Raw genomic sequence first — 24,968 nt, 5'->3', positions numbered from 1 at the left:
AGGGGGGATTTATAGGGTTCCTAATTGGGCTTAAGTGACTTGAGCCCATTCTGGGCTTGGGTCACTAAATCTACCCTAAAAAGGTTTTATTTGATTCATTAACCCAATAGGGTTGTCTAATTAATCAATTAATCTAATATAGAGATGTTGAGCAATAACTCTTATGTAACTTTGTGAAATTATCAAACGACCTTTCTGCATATAAGTAAACGAAGAGTTGATCTAACCTTCACAAATTATGTCATCAAAGTGTGTGTATGAGCTCAAACGAGGACCACTGGGACTCATAGGATAGTATTAGCTCCCTTATAATCCAATTCTATAGTTGATTCAACATCCCACTATAGAGAATCAACTACATTCTAAATCCTCTTATTGTGTGATCAACTAACATTTATTAGCTCACCGAGAGCTTATGTTAAGCTCCACTTAAAGAACTACTATGACCATAGTTTACATGAACACACATATTTAGGATCAAGCAAAGGGACACATTGTCTCAATCTCATGAGATATCATGGTGCCTTTATTGAGAATACCAATTGCTATTGGCTTCCATCAACAATGACCCTATTTATAGGAAATATATGATCACTTTAGGATCTCACCCATTAGTCAAAGCCACGACTAATTTTGTCACAAACTTAACATCCTCGCAAGGTTGGTTGGAAACAATATAACATAGTAGCTTAGTGAAGTCATGATACCTGATAACCTTATGTCATGACTACCTGATAACCTTATGTCGTGACTCATTATAGGTCATATCCAATGTGTAACCATACACATGAGTCCACTCACCATGGGAAACCCATCTTAATGACTAAGACTAGTCATCCCTAAAATTAGAAGGTAAATGGGTTGCCTAAACTCATAAACTAACTATGAATGAATGAATTGTTTTCTTGTAAGGAACCCATGACTTAGATATTTTGTATAACTTCTAATGCACTTAAGTCATATACTGTTAGGATAGAGCCCTTAAAAGCATGACATGATGTAATAAATTTGGAATTAGTTATTTATTTAATGATAATCCAATTTCACTTTTATCCATTCTTATTCCATGTATTATACTTTATAAGCATTCATGCTTGCATCTTTTGCATTGTACTTGACTTGGGTACATTAGGAGTTACACAAAAGATTAAGTCATAGGTTCCTTGAAAATAGATAACTTGTTCACAATCGATTCATGGGTCTAGACAACCAATTAGAGGGCATAGTGCACCACCCCCTAATTGGAGGGATGAATGATCTTGGCTATTAGGATGAGTTTTCCATGGTAGGTGCCCTAGTGTTTATGGTTACACATTGGACAAGACCTACAACGAGTCATGACTTAAGACTATCAAGTAGTCATAACCTCACCAAGTTGTTTCATTGTGTTATCTCTCAACCTTGAGAGAATATTGAGCTTGTGCTAAAGTTAGCAGTGGCTTTGACCTACAGGTGAGATCATAAGTTGATCATATTCCTATGGATTAGGTAACTATTGATGGAAGTCGGTAACAATAAGTATTTTCAATAGAGGCACCATGATATCTCATGAGATTGAGATAGTGTGTCATCCTGGGTGATCCTAAGAAGGTGTGTTCATGGAAACTATGGTCATACTAGTTCCTTAAATGGAACTTGATATAGGCTCTCTAAGAGTTAAGACATGTCAGTTGAATATACAATAAGGGGATATGTAACTCAAGGATAATAAAAGTAATCTTGAAAGGCTAATAGCTTCCACTTTATTAGATTATGGACATTAGTTCATGGGAAGACTAAATGCAATGGATAGCAAGTCACGGGCCTAAACACATAGTGTCTCATTGTTATTTACATAGGATACCATATTTCAATTGATTTTCTATAGTAGGATGTTGAATCAACTTCAGAATTGAATTCTGAGGGAACCAATACTCCTATAGGTCCTAATGGTCCCCATTTTGAGCTCATATACCTTGTTGGCATGAATTATGAGGGTCAGATTGGCTTTAAGTTCACTTTTGTGCATAAAGGTAAGTGAACAAGGTCTTTGGATTGGGCTAATTCATTAATTAGTAGGCCATATTGGGTTAATTAATCAATTATGACCTATTTTGAGCTAGATTAAGCGATCTAAGCCTATATGAGCTCAAGTCACTTAAGCCTAGTTAGAAATCCTATAAATACCCTATAAGGGTTAGAGTTTCCATCACTTTTGTCTTCCACTATCTAGAAAGAAAGAGAGTCATAGCTTCCATCCTCTTTTCTTCCCCATCAGAAGTGTGCCAAGAATCAGTTTGAGTAATCAGGCGGAAGATTGTGGGTTTACGAGACTTCCAACAACTTCAAGGTCATCTTCAACAATTGGAATTTAAGGTTTGGGAACATCAAAACCTAAGAGTTAATTTTAACCCTAAAAGACCAATTTTTTTAAAAAATTGTTATTGCTTCCGTTGCTTAGATCTAAAATGCTATCAACTGATATAAGAGCATAATGTTATAAGCATGCTTAGATCTTTATTTAGGGTGTGCTATCGTTTTTTTTGCAACCTTGATATTATCCTATGGCCAAGGGGCGCATGTATGTTCCTTTTTATTATTGCTTGTGATGATTGAATGGGATAATTTGTTTTCTTTTTTTGTTTTTCCATAGATTGGGTTGTAAGCTCCATTATAGGAGCATATGATTTCTTTTATGATGTAAATTATTTTTATTTTTTATTTATTTTCTATGGAGAGTTACAAGAGAAGAATTCCTTAATGATGTCAATAAAGATTAGATCTTTATTGGAGCATCATATATGAAGATTCAAGGGTTTTAATGGATACGGAAGAAAGGATAAATCCTTCTTTTGATTGCATAATTAAAAAAAAAAAAAGTTTCTTTTCTTTGAGATCCATGGTTGCACAACAATGTTCACTTTGACTCAAAATTGAGAATGCCTTCTATGAGTTTTTTTGGTTGGTTTTGAGGCTTAGGAAGTCAGAAATCCAATGAAGCAAACGATTTGCAATTGGAGTTGAAACAAAAGAGATATGACCATTTGAAGCAAACTTGCGTAGATGATATGTTGTTATGGGATTACATACAGATCCAATTCTTTTTGTTTGTTTGGGCTCATTTTTTGGGCCATTTGTTGGGCTTGAAAGTTTTGAATTGTGGTAGCCATACAGGATGGTAGGAATTTTTATGCGAAGGTTATTTCCATATTAAAGTTTTATTCAAAATTGGAATGATGGCAGGAATTTTTTATATGTAAAGATTTTTTAAAATTTGTGAGAAAATCTAGTTTCCTTTTCTAAAAAAAATACTTAGAAGATTCATTTTTCAAAGTTTCTAATTTTGAGATCTTCAAGGACTTGAGTTTCTATAATATGGGAAGATTCTCTTGATTTAAAATCCTTATAAAATTGAATATTCCTTATAAGCACAAGTATTCCAATTTAGTGAATAAATAAAGTTTTTGGAAATTCTCTTGATAGATCATTTATTTTATGAAGCTCACCAAAATTATTGAAAGCTTCTTATGAAAATTGTATGAAACTCTTAGCAATTTTAATGGATATAATTTTTTTTTTGAAAATTAGATTCCAAAGCATGTTATTTACTTAATTTTGGAATAATGTAAATTAAGAAAATAAAACTTATGAGAAGAAATTAGAGAGCAAAATTTCATTTTCTAAATTATTCCAAAGGATTCTAAATTATTTTCTTTAAAATTATTTTGATAAGAATCCTTATAGAATAAAAGTTTCTTTTTTTTGGATAAAATGCTCTCTAGTTTTTATTTTTCAAGTTTTTGGAAACTTTCTTATTACACTAATCCTTAATTTGGAGAGTAAATATTTGCTTTTGGAAAATTTCAAGATGGATAATTTATCATTAAGGGAATTACTAAAAGTTTTATTTTTGGTCATTTTAATGGAATAGATTATTATGAAAATTAGATTCTATACTCAAGAATATTTATTAAATTGGAAATGTGTAAGAATAAGGAAATTAAATTTATGAGGAATTCTGAATATGAGAGCTAAAGTTCCTTTCTAAATTTATTTTTAAGGATTTAAAATATTTTTCTTAAATTTATTTTTGAGAACTTTTGAAGAATTAAATCTTTCCTAATTGGATAAGGTGCTCCCAAGCTTTCAAAATTTTTATAAATTGGAAGTTTCCTTATTACACTAAGTTTTCAATTTGGATAATCAATATGTTATGAAAATTTTCATTAGAAATAATTTATCATTAAAGGTTATGACCAAAAGGATATTTAGTAATTTGATGGAAATAAATTTCTTTGAAAATATTTCCTAGACAAAATATTTATTAATAGGAATTGTGTGCAAAAAGATATATATATATATATATATATTATGAAAATAGATTTTAAATTTGAGAGTAGACATTTTATCAAAATTCAATTTTGGATAAAATACTCTCATAGAAATTTTAAATTTTGCAAATGAATATTCTCATGTAATATTGTGTTTCCAATTAAGAACTAAATTTTTGGATATTCTCAAAGAAGATAATTTATTCATCAAGGTAATTACTAATGTTTTAGAAGCTCTAATTTCAAAAGATTAAGTGAGAGAGGGTCATAGGGAAGCCCATAGCTTCCAAGATCGAGCCTATCTTGATTTTGGATGCATCACCATCCTAAAGACGGGGTGGCCTAAGGAATCAAGGGATATGGATTATCTTTTATGGACAAGACTATATACGTTTCTAGTGGGAGTGACCAATCCTATAGATGAAACTTTTCACTTAGTAACATTGATGTCAAAGATCTTAGTTACACACTTAACGTAGACATGAAGTGGTCGAATTACCTAAAGTGGTCCCACTTGCATAGGCTAAGGGCTAAACAAAAAGGGTATGTTGATTAATGCCTTAGGATAACTTTTAAAGGTTAAGGTTGGTTGATCAATTAGAGAGGGACTCTACCTTAGTAATAAGAGTCATGACTTGCTTGAAGTAGGCTTGATCCTTATGATACTAGGATACCTTGCAAAAGGACATGTAGTTTGCGAGTGTTACATTTTTGCTAAATTAATTACCAACTTGCCTTAAATGCTCAAATCCTTTTATTAATGCATGGAATTATTATATTTGTTATAGATATCATGTCTTTAACTTATCACCTATTATCTCTTATTTAAATTAGATCTAGTTATAGACTGAAAATAATCCAGTTATAGTATTAATTGCATAGAAGCTAATTTAGGTAGAGTTTGTTATTTCCTTTGAACATACCTGACATAAAGTAAGAGAAGCATATCAAAGGTGGCATAAGACAAATCAAAAGACTAAGTGTCTCATACTTGGGTCTTTAGATAATGTGTTGCAAAAGCAACACATGTCTATTACCATGGTCTATGATATTATCTTTAAAGTTGTAAGGGTTATTTGCTGATAAGGGCAAGCCAACTAGACAAGTTGCCCTTTAGACTATTATGAACACTAGGATTCATGTTATCTTAGAGATCTTACCAAAATTCATATGGAAGTCGAAGTTCTTCAGTCTTTTTTACCAAGAAGAAGAACACCAACACCAAATAAGGAAGGTTTAAGAAAAAGAATAAGAGAACAAACTCATGAGCAATGATTCATTTGTGACCTTTTAGGACACTTAAAAAAGGAATGCTTGGAGTGCCTAAGGATAGATAAGAATGCATATTTTTCTTGTTGTTGAATACTTAGTGGTGGATAGATTCCAAGCCCACTATTCGTAGTTCTTTATAGGGTTTTCAACAAGTGAGAAAGTTACATGATGCGATTGTACTTACCTTAGCTTCAATTTCAAGGTTAGTTGTGCAAGTTAGTGGGTGATATTACCTCTTTTATGTGAGGCTCCATTATCACTTTGCCAAGTAATGAGAATAGTAAGATCTCAATAAAATAAAGAACCTAGCACTATTGAAACATTTGGCTTCTAATGCTTAGGTCATATTAATCTAAACAAGATAAAAAACTAGTCAAGTCTAGACACTTTTATTCCAGAGGATCTTTCATTTTGTGAATCTTGTATAGATAGTAAGATGTCTAGAATGCCCTTTTATTTCTAAAGGACATGGAACTAGGGAATGTTTGAAGTTAGTGCATACTGACATATATGAACCTTTTTGTGTTTATGTGTGGAAAGTATGGGTATTTGATCATTTTACTGATAAATACTCTAGGTTTGGATATGTAGATATGAAATACGATGCCTTGGATAAATTCATTGAATTTAATGTGGAATTGGATAAACTATTGAGTAAAAATATCAAGGCACTTCGATTAGATCGAGGTGGTGTGTCTAGTAGGTTCGATCCTTTCCATATGGAGCATGAGATGATATCCTAGTTGTGTGCACCAAGGACTCCATTGTTAAATGGAGTAATGAAAAGAAGATATCAAACTTTGATAGACATAGTGATATCGGTGATTGGTTTCTCATTACTTCCCATATTCTTTGGGGATATATCTTAAAGATTGTGTACTACCTCTTTTTTTAAATAGGTATATCGGTTTATAGGATATCCAAGACGATTTCAGAATTATTACTTTATAGTGAAGATTATCAGAAAGTGTTTGTTGCTACAAATACGAGATTTCTGATGAAGATTATATGATATGTAATAAGGAAAACAATAATATAGATTGAAGAATACTAGAAGATAACCCCACTATACATAAGATACCATGGATCTGGTACCAACCATTCCCATTTCTAGTACACCGATGCCCCGTCGTAGTGGGAGGGTTGTTAAACAACTAGACCAATTCATGTATTTGGGAGAGTCTTTCGAGGTCATTCTAGAGGAACATGAGATCGATCCTATAGATTATGATGAAACCATAAGGGATGTGGATGCACATCTTTGGCAAAAAAAACTATGGAGGAGAGTTAGAATCCTTGTAATTCTAATGTAGTATGAGTTCCTATAAAAGCACCTGAAGGGATAAAACCCATAGGTGTAAGTTGGTCTACGAGAGGAACAAAGGTGTAGATGGAAAAGTTGAGATTTATGTGGCTAGGTTGTAGCTAAAGGTTATAGTTTGAAACATTATTTCACATATAGGAAACCTTTTCGCTAGTAGCCCTATCCAAATCCATGAGAGTACTCCTATCCATTGCAGTGTATCTCATTTATGAGATATTGCAATAGGATGTCAAGATAGCGTTCTTAAATGATTATCTTGATGTTAGCATTTATATGATGTAACCAAATATTTTCATAACAAAGGGCCTTGTGTGTACGAGGAACTGTAGGGAAACATGGTGATGTTCTAGGATCTTGTAGGTAGATGACAATATACTCATTGAGAATGATGTAGGGATATTGTTATCAATCAAGATTTGGTTGTCTACTCGGTTCTAGATGGAAATATAAAAGGGGCGCAATATATTCTTGGGTTTAAAGTTCTTAAAGATTACAAGAATAGGAAAATTATGCTATGTTAAGCATATACTCAAGTATCTTTTGACAATGAGGGATTATATGCTTGTGCTCCAAAGGATTGAGATAGTTTAGAGGCTAACGTGATGGTTGACAAGATACCTTATGTTTAGAACCTGTTAGATCCTTTCACCAAGACGTTGACAGGGAGAGTCTTTGTTGGTCACAAGGATAGCATAGGTTTCATATGAGTGTTTGGCATGCTTTATGGGCTTGATGCTTTGAGGGCTAATGAGAGAATGTTAGGATAGAGCCCTTAAAATTATGACATGATGTAATAAATTTGGAATTTGTTATTTATTTAATGATATTTCAGTTTCACTTTTATCTATCCTTATTCCATGTATTATACTTTATGAGCATTCTTGCTTGTATATTTTGAATTGTACTTGATTTAGGTGCATTAAGAGTTGCGCAAAAGATTTACATCATGGGTTCCTTGAAAATAAATAACTTGTTCACAATCAGTTAGTAGGTCTAGGAAACTAGAGGTTGTAGTGCACCACTTCCCCATGGGAGGGATGGCTGGCTTGGCTATTGGGATGGGTTTCCCATGGTGAGTGCACTAGTGTGTATGGTTACACATTAGACAGGACCTATGGTGAGTCATGACTTAAGGCTATCAAGCAGTCATAACCTCACCAAGTTGCTTCATTGTTTTGTCTCTCAACCTTGAGAGAATATTGAGTTTGTGCTAAAGTTAGTAGTGACTTTGGCCTATAGGTGAGATCATAAGCTGATCATATATTCCTTGTATATTGGGTTACTATTGATGGAAACTAGTAGCAGTAAGTATTCTTAATAGAGGCACCATAATATCTCATGGGATTGAGATAGTGTGTTCCCTTGGGTGATCCTAAGGAGATGTGTTCATGGAAATTATGGTCATAGTAGTTCCTTAAGTGAAACTTGGCATAGGCTTTTTGAGAGCTAAGATTTGTCAGTTAAATACACAATATGAGGATATGTAACTCAAGGATAGTAGATGTAGTCTTGAAAGGTTGATAACTTTCATCGTATTAGACTATGAACACTAATTCATAGGGAGGCTGAACACAATGAATCGCAAATCACAGACTTGAGCATGTAGTGTCTCATTGTTATTTACATAGGATATTGGATTTTAGTTGATTATCTATAGTGAGATGTTGAATCAACTTCATAATTCGATTATAAGAAAGCTAGTACTCTTATGGGTCTAAGTGGTCCCTGTTCTGAGCTCATATACCTTGGTGACACAAATTATGAGGGTCAGATTAGCTTTAGGTTCACTTCTGTGCATAAGGGCATTTTGGTAATTATGTAAGGTTACATAGGGGTTAGTGAATAAGGTCTCTAGATTGGGTTAATTAATTAATTAATAGGCCCTATTAGGTTAATTAATCAATTATGACACATTTTAGGCTAGATTAAGTAACCTAAGCCCATATGGGCTCAAGTCACTCAAAGCCTAGTAAGGAACCTTATAAATACTCCTTAGGGGTTAAGGTTTCTATTACTTTTGTCTTCCACCATCCACAGAGAAAGAGAGTCATAGCCTCTACCCTCCTTTTCTCCTTATTGAAAGTGTGCTAAGAATAAGGTTGAGTCATCGGGAGGAAGATTGTGGGTTTATGAGACTTCCAATAACTTCAAGGTTGTCTTCAACACTTAGAATTTAAGGTTTGGGAACATCCAAACCTAAAGGTTAGTACTTTAACTCTAAATGATAATTTTTTTTTTTAAAAAAAATTAACATTGCTTCAATTGCTTAGATCTAAGATGCTAACATATACAATACAAAAGATGTAGGCTTGAATGCTCATATGGTACAAAGCATGGAATAAAGATAGATGAAAGTGTACTGGAACTTTATTAAATGAATAATAAATTCTGAATTTTTTACGGTATGTCATGTTTCTAAGGGCTCCATCCTAACACTTGTATAGATTAAAGTGGAGGTTTGTAATTGTTCCAATTTTATTGAAACTCCTAAGGAGTTTATAAGAGTGGTTAATTAGTAATGAAAGATCTTGAAAAACCAAAATTTTATTTTGACTTATTGATCGAGCATTTCCTAAATGAAATATTAGTCCATTCGTTAGCATACATAGAAAATCTAGAAGAACTTTCATATTCACAAGTTACACCCACTTAACTCTCTTATGATTGTTTGTTCATTGAAGTAAACAAAAGTATGTTTCATCCAAAAGAAGAAAATGAAGAAGTGTTCAGTCCAAAGGTACCATATCTCAATGCAATTGGCACATTGATGAATCTTGCAAATGGTACTTGATCATAATAGTATTTTATGTCTTTTTGCTACCAAGATAAAGTTCTGCACTAACACAAGAGACATTGGAAAACTATGCTAAAAATATCTTTGCTGAACAAATGATATGAGTTTATTTTATTAAAGATGAGCAAAATCTCAGCTCCTTGGATATGTGGATGCTAGCTATCTTTTAGAGATACTCTCATATAAATCAATCAAGAAAACAATGGTAGCCCTATCTTCAAATCGTTTGGAGATACTCTCAATTCATGAAACAAGTTGTGAATGTGTATGACTAAAGTTAATGAGATAACATATTCGTAAATCACATAGATTACCCTCTAACAAAGACCATGCTACCAAGTTACATGAAGATGATGTTGTTTGTATTGTACAAATTAAAAGAGGATTTATAAAAGTTGACAAAACTAAGCATATCTTCCCCGAATTTTTCTATGCTCACGATTTCAAGAGAACAATGAAATTGATGTTCAATAGATCTAACAAATCTATTCACAAAAGTGTTACCACTGACTACATTAAAAAGGTTAAAATGCAACATTAAATACAGAGATTGAAAGATCTGCTAGTTAAAGCATTGAAGAAAGCAAAATCATGTCTACATGAAAGAGAGAATATTGATATGAATATATTACACTTTTTTTTCCTTTGTCGAAATTTTATCCCACCAGGTTTTATTGATGAGGTTTAATCAAACAATTTTAATGGTCAAATCATTTAAAGAATATGGTACTCTTTTTCTTTCACTAGTTTTTCCATTGGGTTTTTCTAGTAAGGTTTTCTTTTACTAGGGTTTTTTCCATAGGGTTTTTCTAGTAAGGTTTTAATGAGACATATTCTCATGATCATTCAAGAGAAAATGTTATAAAATATGAGAATTTATTAGATTATGTAAACTTGTAAATAATCATCAATATTGACGTAAATCTCTTTATCTCTCAATACGAAGGAGAGATTGAAAATATATCCTATTTTTCTCTTAATATTTTAATTTATTATCTTCTTGTTTCTTCTTCTAATTCTTTTATTTTCCAACAAATTACAATTTATTTAGAATTCTAATTTTGTTATATTAAATAACTAAAAAATGACTTTTTTTTCCAAAAAGAAATTTGATTTTAACATAAATCAAATAAAAACAAAGTTTGATTTAATATAAGTTTAAGACATCAACTAAAACAAGTTTTTTTAGAATTTTATTTTCTTTACATGAAGGAACTAATAATAATATAAATTATTTAATAATAATTTTTTTTTATTTTATAAAAGGATAAATATTAAATAAAAAGGTTATAAAATTTTAAAATTCACTTTGCCTGTTTTTATCACAAATGATTATTCCACATCACTTTTTGCTAAACAAATTCAGTGCTTTTTAGTTGGTGTTTAGTATTAAGCACTTAAAAAATGGGATCCACAGGTTTTTTTTCCCTGGTTTCTTTTATGGAATAAAACATAAATAATTCTCTTTAAAGGCTTTTTCAATAAAAATACTTCCAATAAAAATGGCTCTAATACTAGACTTAACTACAATAAACAAGCGCACTAGACATGTCAATATTATTTCCAAAACCAGGTCACGAGCTCCATTCAATGCTTTCATGAAAATAATACGAACATCAAACAAAACGTTATTCGGCCTATGGCGTCTGTGCAGGTAACACTCTGCTTACGAGCATAGCAGTACCAATTTATCTTGGTTTGCATGGGTTCATTTGGATATTCTTTAAACCTTTTGTTTTTTTTGTTTTTGTTTTTAAATAATAATAATAATTCCAATATAAATTTAGAAACTCATAAAAAATAAAAATAAAAGTCTACACTGTTATTAACATTTTTAACTTAAAATCGGAAAGATATTTGATAAAGTTTCAAATTAACAAGTAGGTGTATTTGGTTAAAACCTTAAAAGAGATGGTTGAAATTAAAAGCAACTTGAAAACTTAAAAACATTAAGCTCTATTTAAATTTAAATTTATTTAAAATTTTAGATAAAAAATAAACACTAAATAAATTTGTATTATTTATGTAAGACAGTAAGAGTTACTACTTTATTGCTTTCCATTTCTCCAAATAAATAATTAGAATTGTAACCGAAATTATATCCAAATGATATTTTAATTTCTCATATTCTTTCGATATAATTAAAAATCCATTTGATAGTGATTTTAGGAATCGTTTTTAATATTTTTAATACTTGAAAAATTATATCATTTAAGTGTTAAAAATACTAAAAATGCTTTTTAAAATCACCCCCAACGTATTCTAAGAATGTGTTAAATAATGATTTTAAGAAACATTTCCAACCTTTTTAACACTTAAAATATTTTTATTTTCAAATATTAAAAAAAAATTGAAACACTTGCAAATCATTGTGAAAAGATTAATAACCCTAAACCTGCTTAGAGTTCACTCTTAATCATTGTAACGTCCGTGCATTAACTTCACACATTCACTCGAGGATCAATTATCTCTTAATTTAAAGTACCTTCACCAGCATTTATGAACACTTACTGCTTAATGATTTAAAATAATTTTAAATTAAATTTTATTATTTGAAACAATTTAAGTTTTTGTAAATTGACACACCTATCCTCATTGCTATGAGAGAAGCGAGGAGGAAAGAAACATGTACAACCAAAAAAAAATGCCACTTAAGATTTAATAACTTATTACTTTAAATCATATTTTTACTTTTATTAAATACATTTACAGTGCTGAATAACTTAAATTAAGTTATAAAATCCTAATGTTTTTTAGTATTTAGTAAACCAACCTAATGACATAAAATAACTTAATAACTTAATTTAAGTTATTAAATGAATATATTCAATAAAAATACTTAATATCACAACTTAAAGTTAAAAACAATTTTAAATAATAAATCAAATTAATTAACTAATTTTGAAAATAAACATTAATTACAAATAAATATATCAATTTAATAACTTAAAATAAATTTTAAATTAATAATTAAAATAAAAAATATGTGATAAATATTAACAAACTTAAAAATAATATAATTTAAAATCAACTTAAATCATTAAATAATAATAAGTAAATGTGCACTATAAATAATAATAAGTAAATGTGCACTATAAAATCCTAGTAACTCTGGTAGGCTGATTATCAAGAACCTTTGGTGGGTATCCACAAATATAATGTAGACAAACAAAACAAGGATTTGTTGATCTTGCAGCATTTAGCCCATTGAAATGTTCTACTTCCAGCTCCATTCCGCTTATTTTGCTGACAAATGATTAATGTTAAAGAAGATGATCAAATTATTCTACACTCTTGTCTCGTTGCAAGTTCAAAAGGGAGAGGTCAACTGGATCCAAATGACTAACTAGTTCAGTTGTTTAGCATTGTTCGTAGGTTTAACAGGAAAATGGGGCATCAAACTCAGCTGATTGAGACAAACCATGAAGTGGGAGCAGTTAAGCATGCTGATTTCTCCAACTTTGACAAGGATTCTACCACCTGGTTTCTTCTAGTTCCATTCAGCATCTGCTTTACCCATGAGTAATACAATCAGTAAATTTGGACTAACAAATGCAGCTTACATGCTGCAGACAGCACAAGTGTGGAGTAAAAGAAGCAATGGATATGTACCATTTTGAGTTTGTTTCATTGCCTGAGATGAGGTCTTCAAGTTCATCCACAATGGCATTGTAGCAGAAGAGGAATTGCTCCTAATGAACAGTGCATGTTGCAGAGTTAGCAGAATTCCAATGGAGAAAAAAAAACAAAGAGGTAGCAAATGGTATCCAAATTCCTAATCAAGATAAAACTTAAAAGGTCCTAAAGGTTCGGTAAGAGTTATTTAAATCAAGAAGCATTAATGTGGTTATCAATCCTTGATTTGCAAGAAAATAGATGAAAACCTGTGAGCAACAAAAGTATAACCTAAGAGCACAACAGCATTTATACATTTTCCTTTGAAGGAAAGTTTCTTTTCCAATAAAAGCAGGAAAAAAATATTTAAGGACAATTGAAGAATGGGAGCAATTCAACAGGAAAGATCATAACCATAAAAAGTTCTCCCGATTTTCTATAGATAAAAGAAACCCACAAAAATTTAAAATTATCTGCATGTAATAATAAATTACAAGATTTGAAGATTTCAATATACTGGAAGTTCTCCGAATCTGGCACCTAGACTGTGAGGTTCCACAACATCAAAATTAAGTTCAGGACATAGCAATGTACATTTGTGTGTATTCATGCATGTGCGGTCCAACCGGACTACAGGCTAGGTGTGCAAGATATATTATAAGCTAAAAGGGAAGCCAAGGACCAGTGAAGATGCCACACGACAAAATCCCACAACTAAATTCCCAACCAAGTCAGCCAAAGATTCCAAGAAAGGCCTCCTTGAATCCATGACACATTCCATATATAGATGGAATGAAACATGCAATTTCCCAGTGCTTCCAGCCATGTTTTTGATAGGTAGCATTTTTTCCCCTTTTGTCCCTGCTGTGGCTTAACCCCATTGCCCTCAAACATTCTTCTGTTATGCTCTATCCATAATTCCAGAGAAGATGCAAGGCAGCACATGCTTATACACAGTAAAATTCTAAGTTGAGATTTTACAGTTTTTAATATCAACACTTGTATTATTAGGAAAGGTGTGCTTACATATAAATTTTGGTTTTATTTTTTAGGTGTTGTATCAGAATCCCTGGAGTGCAACTGTCCCATGTTCAACACCAAGGAATTTTGTAAGTTTTCATGCAATATAGGCTTAAAAAAATACATTGGCATACCACTTCTAGCATGCAGACTATACCTGAGTTATTTTTAAGCTGTTATTTGGAAATACTGAGCCAAAGTGGCCAGGTCCATAACCAATGGCTTCTATTATGTTTATGTGGTATGAACCATGCACACACTGCCTTTCAAAACCTAAAATGTTATGTAGTACAACATGAAAATATTGTTAAAAATTTAAAATAATAACCTTAACAGGTGAATTAAAGCAAACCATTAATAGGTGAGAATATACCTCAATGGAAGACCCAAATTCCCTCATTTGTATGTAAGAATATTCATAGTTTTACAATGAGGATAACACAATATTTAATTCCGTCATTACATAAAGCATAAATCTTAATGTAAATGGCATAATTATAACAGATTGAATAATTTATTTTATTCAAAGAAAGAAGTGATTTTCATCACTAAATTGGATATGAAAGCAGCTGCTGAACATATGAAGTTGTTCTCCTAATTCAAAAGGGAAAATAAAATATTCCCTAAACAAAGAAGAAAAAAAGAAATAAAAAATTATCAAATAGGGTGGGCTGGAGGTGATAAGGACCCTAAAGGTTCACCTATTATATTAAATTCTTACGAAGGATCCAACTTTACCCTTTGATTCATCATTTTTCCTATTACACCTTTGCTTACATGGAGTACAAAAAAAATAAAAATAAAAATGGAAGAGTGAGAAAATAGGAAAATAAATAAGAAAAAAAAATCAAAATCAAGAAAAACAATTGAAAGGAAAAAAAAAATCAAAACTTATGAGAGGATAACTTTAACCTTTGATTTGTCCTTTTCTCATCACTCCTTTGCTTACATAGGGTTGAAAAAAAGATTGGAAAAGTGAGAAAATAGGAATAAATAAATAAAAAATATATAAAGATAAACAAAAACAGGTCAAAGGAAATTAAATTATTTGAAACGCACTTTTGTCAAGAAGTTTTTTTTTAACAAAAAAAAAATGACATTTTTATAGAGAACCTAATAGAAAATGAAATTTCATTTTCAATCTTGGAAATAAAAAACAAACCCCAAGGTCATTGTGTCATTTTGTGTTAACAACAAACTTTAGCAATTGTTCATGACTAGAACTTTATTGCCCCAACAGGATAAACAATTATTTTCTTAGGCACCCATTAAGTAAACAACACACAAATATTCTCTTTTTTTTTATATAAGTAAACACATATATTAACACAAGGCAAAAACGCCGCATAGCATACAAGGAGTATGCAAGGCGACAAAGGCCTCACAACAAAAGACAAAAGAGACAAAAAACCCACCAACCCTTAAATAGAGGCTAACCACTCCAAGAATCCTATAAGGGAACGTGGCTCCACTCCACTATACAATTTTGCCCAACCCCACACATTACAAACAACAGAATTCTTAATTTTCTGGATAGCTAACTCCCCCCCCCCTAAATGCTAATCTATTCCTTTCCTTCCAAACCATCCAAAAAATAAATAACGGAATGAATTTCCAAATTTTTTTCCTCTTTTTACCCACAAACGAGCCCTTCCAGCTAAGAACCACCTCCTTTACAGTTTCTGAAAAAACCCACTGGGCACTGAACAAACCAAGGACAATCTCCCACAGCACTTTGGCCACTGTACAATGAATGAACAAATGATTTACATTTTCCTCATCGCTACCACATAAATAACAACGATTAGGAAGCTGTCACCCTCTCTTTTGAAGCCTATCAAGGGTAAGAACCTTCCCCCAAGCAGCTTCCCATGCAAAGAACGCTAATTTAGTTGGAACATTCTCCACCCAAATGCCATTTCTAGGAAAAATGGAGACACTAGGGCTGATCAGCAAGCTGTACGCTTTCTTAACACCAAACTTCCCATTTTTTCCTCCCTTCCAAGAGACCAAGTCCTCCTCCAAGGTGATTCTTTGACTCCTTAAGACTTGGTGTAATTCGCCTACCAAGTCCAACTCCTAATCGTTGAAGTCTCTAATAAACCTTAGATTCCAGCCTCCTTGACCAGAATCCTGGTCCTACTTATCTCCCACTGTGGCATTCCTTTGGGCAGCCACGACAAAGAGCTGAGGGAACCTTAGGGACAACTCCACATCCCCACACCAAGGATCAGTCCAGAACCTAATTCTGGTGCCTTTTCCCACATTAAAAGCCATATTACCCCAGCACCAATCAGATTCCTTCAGAATTTCCTTCCAAACCCCAACACCAAACACACAAATATTCTCTTGGGAGTAACATGTAAAAAATTCAAAATTTGCTAAATTAGGTTATATTGTAATGCTAGTGTATTCATATTGTAATTGTAGTGCATTTATGTAGCACTATATTTTATGACAAAAGTGTCTTAGAAATGCCTATTTTACACTATTGGCATTAGCATTAACATGTCGTACCAGCATATCAGCATCATTCACTCAATGCATTGAAACTACTTAAATCATTTTTTATTAAAAAAAAAAAACTATAAGCCTCATAAATTCAAATTAGTACTTTATTTGGTTTCAACAATTGGTTCATAGTATAAGTATGTTAGGGAGTATAATATAATCACCCAAAACTATCAGTTTCGAAAAAAGTTCAAAATTTTCTAAATTAGGTCATGTTGTGATGTATTGTAATTTTTGTAATATTTATATTGTAAGTATAGTGCATTTTTGTCATGCCTATATTTTATAACCAAAGTAATAACTTTAGAGATAACTTTTTTATACCCCATTAATATCTAACATATCATACTAGTGTATTAACATCACCCACTTGATGAATTAAAGAAAGAATATAGGGAAAAATAAATATGAAAAAAAGACCATAATATATATATTTTTTCTTATTTTATTATAAAAACCTAAAGATGATTAAGTTTTGCATCCTTTTCTATTGAATAGTAAACCAATCTCTACTTAAACCCTTCTCCAAAAATTCTTCTAGAAAATGAAAAATTAGACATTTTCCTTCCTTAAACTCAATGCAAAAACACAATTTACCAAATTAAAATTAGAAGAGAAAACAAAGATAATCATGAAGAACCAATTTCATTATATCTACTATGAGAAAAATTAAGAAAAAACCAATTTTAATATAAAACAATCTCAAAGTCCTAATAATTCAAAAAATCGATATACACTTTCCCCAACTCATGCCATTCAAACACATCCACCTCTCCTCTCCAACTCGGCATCAACTTAGCCATGTCGTCCTCATTGTGGGCGGTGATAAGAGATTTCGATGCCAAAGACCCATTTCCAACTAAGGTTGAGAGTGGGTTTGTGGAGATGGTGTAAGGGAATGAGGAAACTAGGTAGATGATCCTCATTCCTGATGTCTTTCTTTTGCATATGCTGTGTTGGGATCTCCCATGACAAAAGATGATGTCTGTGAAGGTGGGTTTTACTTTGTAGAATGTTTGGTCCTTGAATTTTAGGGTTTTAGTTGAAAGACATTGTTTGGAATTTTAGCCTATGATTTAGTTAAATGGCCTTTGAGGGACTTTTCCCCCTTTTGTATTATCCTTCACAAGACTTGTCAAAGTAGATGACCCTTTACGATCCTAATCACCTTCCGCTTACCATATTTGATAATTTTCCCAATAAAATATTTTTCTAACCCAAAAGGAAGATACAATCAAAGAACCTAGAGAAAAAAGGGAATCCCAAAAGAAAACAAATATGCCCTTCTACCAAAATTGGAGAGAAAATAGGTAAAACTAATTTCTGGTTTCAAGATATTCAAACCGAAGTCATAAGAAAGGAAGGGAACAAGCAAAAAAGAACATAAATAAATTAGTTTGCTGCTGAGAAGTTTGGCATACATACTTCCCAAATATCCATTATGTTTCCAAAAGTATGTTGAACCCTCTTAAATTTTTCATATCCACGTAATTTCCCATTGTCAACACTATCCTCATCCATGAAGGATGACCCCCTGACAACTAATGACATCTATATTTGGTAGAAATCGTGTTCAAATATTAAAGCCTCATTCTTTTAAAGAAATTATTAACTTTCAAATTAAAGTTTTAAGGAAACTTATCTGGAAATTTTCTTAAATCTAACTTAAGATGTGTCCTTTAAAATTAGATTTTCCATATTTAGGCATTCTTTAAAATTGATGCCATGGTGATGAATTATTGCAAAGAAATTCATCCCAAAAAAGTTATGGCATTAGAATGAAAAGGGTATTCTAATACTAGCAAATCAAACTAGAACAGCTTTAGTACACTTAAGGAGCCTAACAGATACCTAAAGTATTTATGACAAACAACAAAAGGGTGTCAAAGAAAATTTACTTCATTTCCATTCATGACATTCCGTAAGGGTTCCAATACAAAAAGTATGATGAAAACTAGTAGGGTGAATTAGTTCATTAGCTCTCAATGAAGTATTTTATTCCAATAAACAATGTCCTAATGCAATTTCCAAGAAAGTTGAGACCTAAATAAGGAAAACTCAGAATCAGCCGACCACTCAAAATAAAGTTCCAGATTTTTAATAAAAAATTGCAAAAGCTTAGACAAAAACAATAATTAAGAGTTGAAGCAGGAGACCAAGGAAAAAGAACTTACCATTGTTTGAACCATTCCAATTCGCTGAGACCTAAAAGTGGTTATGGTATTAACAAGATCTAAGGCAGACATATCACCAACAAGGATCCTTTGAATTGTGTTGTGAATTGTGCAGTAAGTTCCTGTTCTCCCAATACCTGCACTGAGCAAGAGAAAGACAATATCTTAAACATACATGAATAAATGATTAACCGCATCGAATGTTTAATTAAGCTCACAAACAAGAGCTAACCTGCAGTGCACCACTATTGGGCCTAGACTGGGTAGTACATGATACATTCTTTTCAACATTTCACGAACAGCACATGTGTCTCTGGGAACTCCATGATCAGGCCATTCAGGATATTGAATATGCAAAACAGACAAGGATGGCTCTTCTGACTACAACAATGATCGCAGATGAAATAAGGATAAAATTCAACCATTTCCAATTTAAATTAGCATTATTTAACTACTAATGACAAGTTGAACAACAGAAATTCCAAATAATCAAACAAGGAACAAGTTCTAACAACAATAAATCATTTGGTGCTTGGTACTAAGTGAGAGCTAAGGGTATAATTAATGTGTGTCCCATTATAAACTTAAAGAGGGGCTACTGATGCATTGTTTTAGTTCTTCACATACCCTTTTTCTTGGGAGCTAAATAATTTGTTGGAACTTTTAAGAGCATAGTGCATAAACAAGAAGAAATGGACAAAAGATGCACATCTACATAAGCATTAGCCCCTTCCTCAGCAAATGAATCCAAAAGAATGGGGAAAAATAGAATCCCTACTTGATCCAACAAGGAAATCCCAGGATAAATGGATCTTATAATCAAGTTTTTGACACAACCTCAAAACTAATTCAGTTAAGCCCCTTTCGGATGCACTGTTGATGGAAAAGAAGACTGCCCACTGTCAGCTTTCAGAATGAAAGGAATTGGCAACTTAAGCCACCAATTTCAACTGAACAAAGAAGCAACTGACACAAGCAAAAGAATAGAGAAATGATGAGCCACAATTCAGGTGACAACAGAAAATGACAGGGAAATGCTTCAATGTCTCCTTTTTCTCTTCTTTTTCCGTTGATTTCTGCCTTTAAAATTCCTATCTGGCTAGAAACCATTCAAAGGTCTTTACACATATAGCATTTATTTGGTGTACACTAATCTAGACTGATTAAGATTCTAAGTGGTCAATTGTCACTTAAAGATTTTATCCATGCAACAACCTCACTAAAATACCAATTTAAAAGGAACTCTTTTTTTTTTTTTTTTTTTTTAATTGGTAAATATCCATTGAATTAATAGTGCCTAACAAAAGAGCACATTGAAGTATACACAGTGTAAACAAAGACACCACAAGGCCGTACCAAGTGGACAGATACATGAAAAACAACCCTCATCCACTACATTGAGCTCAGCCAGTCAATTAAGTCCAAAATGGACGAGGAAACAATTCCCATGTACACTCCAACACATTCCATTATATATAAATGGTTATTTTAGTGCTTGATCTACTTTTTTAGTATTCTCAAATGCTCGCCTATTTCACTCCTTCCATATGATCCAAGATGGGCACAAGGGAGCAACTCTCCAAGCTGTCTTCCTCTTGCTCCCTACAAAAGATCCATGCCAACTTAGGAGGGCCTTCTTTAGTTGAGGAGTGCATTACCTACTCGACTCCAAACATAGCAAAAATCAATGGCAACAAGATTACCCCTTTCGAGCAATGAAGGGGAATATGATTCATTGTTTCGTCTCCCTCTTTGCACATATAACATCTATGCAACATCATAACCCCCTCCTCCCTTTAGGCTAGTCCAACTTCAATATCCTACCCCAAACAACCTCCCAAGCAAAAAAAAATGGACTCTCATTGGAGCCCAAGAGTTTCAAGTAATGTTGTAGGTGAAGGTCTCTATTCTTTCAATGGACAAAGGCGAGTAGAGTGATTTAATTGAAAAAAATGTCACATTTCAAGATTTGCCATACCATTTATTCACAATGTCCCCATCAATAGATTGTGATTGCAATGGCCTAAAAAAAGCCTTTATCTACTCTAACCCCCAAACATGGAGTTGTCCACAGAGTCGAGGGTTCTAACATCCCTTGTCCCCTTCCTCATCCCTCACTTCCACCACCTAAGCATCTTTGGTGTTGACCATATAAAACAAAGTAGGAAAAGCCTCCTTAAGGTTCAAATCCCCACACCATTATCCTTCTAGAATTTCATCCCCTGCCCATTGCCCATCTTAAACTTGATCCTACCACTAAAAGCCTCCCACCCACTTTTGATTACATTCCACACCATATATCTTTCCTTGACAACTCTAGAGCACCATCCTCCCTTTTCCTCACCATATTTACCTATAGTCACCTTCTTCCAAAAAGAATATCTCTTTGTAGCAAATCTCCAACACCATTTACCAAAAAGTGCTTTATTGAAGATAGACAGCCTTCCAATGCCGAGTCCCTCCCTTTTGTTTGTAATCGTCAACCAATTTAAAAGGAACAAAACCCCAAACTTCCTGAACCGAAAAAGACTCATTCCCCATCTCACTTGGATATTAAAAGAAAAACTTCATTGAAAACACACCACCCTAATTCTCCTTCCAATGCAATCGCAACACACAATGGTGAACTTTTTAGGTTGTGGAACCATCGGAAAAAAGTCCATGTCTGTGTTTAAGCAGATCTGGATTAGCCTAATCTTTAGTAAATGGGTTCTAGCCTCTAGATTCCAATTTTATCCTTCTATTTTTTTTAGCAATTTAGTATAAAAACTTGCTGTATTTTATTTCAATGGACATTGTTGAATATAATGTATTTATAGTGTATAACCTTTCCTTGTTAATATAGGACACATATATGGTAGGACACATGTATGGTAGTTAGGACTCTTAGCCTTGTAGGACTCTTAGCCTTGTATATATATATATATATTTCTCAATTGTAAGTAGATCATTACATTAATGAGAATCAAGGTCTTTCTTCTTTCTCTCTCTCTCAACATGGTATCAGAGCCAAGGAAGAAAACCTAATTCTTTCCTGTTTCCCGTGTCATCAACTCCGGGAAACCTTCCGGTGACCGTGTTTCATTCCGGTCACCTTCCCCATCTCCCAATACTTTCCGAACATTCGGATCGTCAACAGAAACCACTCACCGCCGGCGAACTTTTCCGGCGAACTTTCCGGCAAACTTTTCCGGCGACGTATTTTTCCGACACCGACCATACCAGAAGGAGCGCCTGGAGGAGATCTCCAACTTTTGTGAAGGCACCAGCACCAAAAGAGCCTCCACGCGCCGCCCACGCGCAATTTTCCGGCCGGCGGCTGCATCTCACGCGCCGGCACGTGAGGGCGCGTGAGGCCTTTTCCGGCGACGCGCCTCCTCCTCCAGCTTCGCCTGACGCCGACCAGCCTCCCTACCTCCCTGGTTCTCCATCCGAGCCCTGCACATACCTCTTTTGGGGATTTTTGTCTCCGTCGGCCCTCCAAACAGTCTTTCCGGCGAAGCTCCGACTACTTTTTCTCCACTCCAATCCCTGCACGTGCCTTGGGAAGTGTTCTTCTACCTTTCTGGTGGTACCACGCCGCGATCTGAGGCCGTCTCCCTTTTTCGGTGGTGCCACGCCGCAATCTGAAGCCGTATTAGGGCTCTCTTCGATCCAACATACTTCATTCTCCAGATAAGTAGATATGACTACTAAAAATTCCATTTTTTCCGCTGTTATATCTGGCTCTCCTATGATTACTTCGGAGAAATTGTTGGCAGTGACAATTATCTTTCTTGGTCTGCCTCTGTTGAACTTTGGTTTATGGGTCAAGGATATGAGGATCACTTGATTACACAGGAGGCAGATATCCCTGAGGTTGACCGCGTACAGTGAGGAAGATAGATGCACAGTTATGTAGTGCATTATGGCAATCGGTTGATCCCAAGATTCTTCTTCATCTTCGGGCCTACAAAACTTGTTTTAAATTTGGACTCAGGCCAAAGGATTATATACGAATGATATCCAGCGTCTGTATAAGGTGCTTCTGCTATTGTCCATCTCAGCCAACAGGACTTGGATCTATCTACTTATATTGGCCAGATTGCCTCTCTTAAGGAGGAGTTCTTGACTGTGATGCCTCTTACTCCTGATGTTGGGGCTCAACAAACACAGCTTGACCAGTTCTTCATGGTTCTTACTCTTATTGGCCTCCGTCCGGATCTTGAGCCTGTCCGCGATCAGATTCTTGGTAGTTCATCAGTTCCGTCCTTGGATGATGTGTTTGCTCGCCTCCTCCGTATCTCCTCCACTCAGACTTTGCCATCTGATAGTACTTCAGATTCTTCTGTGTTAGTTTCTCAACTAGCTCTCGAGGAGGCCGTAGTGATACCCGAGGTAGAGGTCAACGTCCTCATTGCACCTATTGCAATAAACTTGGCCACACTCGCAATCGTTGCTATCAGTTACATGGACGACCTCCTCGCACTGCCCATGTGGCCCAGTCCTCTGATTCTCCGCTGCCTCAGCCTCCGAGCTCTTCCGCATCTCAGGCTTCTGTTGCCTCTGTTGCCCAGCCTGGTAATGCCTCTGCCTGCCTTACCCACACATCTTCTCTTGGACCCTGGATTCTAGATTCTGGAGCTTCTGATCACTTATCTGTAATAAGGATCTTTTCTCCTCTATTACTACTACCTCTGCTTTACCTACTATTACCTTAGCTAATGGTTCTCAAACTGTGGCTAAAGGTATTGTTTGGCCCTTCCTCTACCTTCTCTACCTCTCACTTCTGTCCTTTATACTCCTGAATGTCCTTTTAATCTTATTTCCATCAGCAAAATCACTCGTACTCTTAATTGCTCTATTACCTTTTCTGATAAATTTGTGACCTTGCAGGACCGGAGTACGGGGAAGACGATTGGCATAGGACGTGAGTCTCAAGGCCTCTATCACCTCACCTCGGATTCATCTCCTGCAGTTTGCATTTCCACTGATGCTCCTCTCCTCATTCACAATCGTCTGGCCACCCTAGTCTCTCCAAGTTCCAGAAGATGGTCCCTCGTTTTTCCACTTTATCGTCACTTCCGTGTGAGTCATGTCAGCTTGGGAAACATACTCGTGTCGTTGAAGGGTTATCGTTGTTATTCCCTTGAGACTCATCGATACTTTATCTCCGCTGATGTCACCTTCTTTGAGGACTCACCATTCTTTTCCACCACTTCTGAGTCTCTTCCTGTTTCTGAAGTCTTGCCTATTCTCATTGTCTCCCCACCTGATGCTATGCCTCCTCGACCACTTCAGGTTTATCATTGTCGCCCTCGTGTCGTTGCTCCTCTCCCTTTTGCTGAGGCACCTGCTGACTCACTTCCTATCCCTTTGACTTCACCTACCTCGGCTCTGTCTTCTCCTAATGACTTACCCATTGCTGTTCGGAAAGGTACTCGCTCTACTCGTAATCCTCATCCTATTTACAATTTTTTGAGTTATCATCGATTATCTTCACCCTATTCTGCTTTTGTTTCTGCTATATCCTCTATTTCTCTTCCAAAGAGCACCCATGAAGCTCTTTCCCATCCAGGCTGGCGACAGGCAATGGTGGATGAAATGGCTGCTCTGCACTCTAATGGCACTTGGGATCTTGTTGTTTTACCCTCGGGTAAATCTACCGTTGGCTGTCGTTGGGTCTACGCAGTTAAGGTTGGTCCTGATGGTCAGGTTGATCGCCTTAAGGCCCGCTTAGTTTCTAAAGGCTATACTCAGGTTTATGGTTCTGATTATGGTGACATATTCTCTCCTGTTACCAAGATTGCTTCTGTCCGTCTGCTTCTCTCCATGGCTGCCATGTGTTCTTGGCCTCTTTATCAATTGGATATTAAAAATGCCTTCCTTCATGGTGATCTGCCGAGGAGGTTTATATGGAGGAACCTCCTGGTTTTGTTGCTCAGGGGGAGTCTGGTTTAGTATGCAGG

The 24,968-nt window shown here is 34.4% G+C and overlaps 1 protein-coding gene across 3 annotated transcripts in view; it reads right to left on the bottom strand.

Moving 5' to 3' along the window:
- Nucleotides 1-12,823: 12,823 nt before the first annotated feature.
- LOC117906467 (protein-tyrosine-phosphatase PTP1) overlaps nucleotides 12,824-24,968 on the bottom strand; it is a 38,699-nt gene continuing 26,554 nt past the window's right edge. For 2 of the 3 annotated variants that reach the window (XM_034819488.1, XM_034819490.1), the window contains 4 exons: nucleotides 19,253-19,401; nucleotides 19,021-19,162; nucleotides 13,313-13,392; nucleotides 12,824-13,210 (listed from right to left, as the gene is read on the bottom strand). In XM_034819488.1, coding sequence (XP_034675379.1) covers nucleotides 13,201-13,210; nucleotides 13,313-13,392; nucleotides 19,021-19,162; nucleotides 19,253-19,401 — 381 coding nt within the window. In that variant the 3' untranslated portion in view covers nucleotides 12,824-13,200. The remainder of the gene's footprint in view (nucleotides 13,211-13,312; nucleotides 13,393-19,020; nucleotides 19,163-19,252; nucleotides 19,402-24,968) is intronic. The other variant, XM_034819489.1, reaches the window with a different exon arrangement.

The sequence above is a fragment of the Vitis riparia genome, chromosome 18 (assembly GCF_004353265.1).
Source record: "Vitis riparia cultivar Riparia Gloire de Montpellier isolate 1030 chromosome 18, EGFV_Vit.rip_1.0, whole genome shotgun sequence".
Taxonomy (NCBI): domain Eukaryota; kingdom Viridiplantae; phylum Streptophyta; class Magnoliopsida; order Vitales; family Vitaceae; genus Vitis; species Vitis riparia.
Note: the sequence above shows the minus strand (reverse complement) of the source record. Positions and strands in the feature narration are given on the sequence as shown.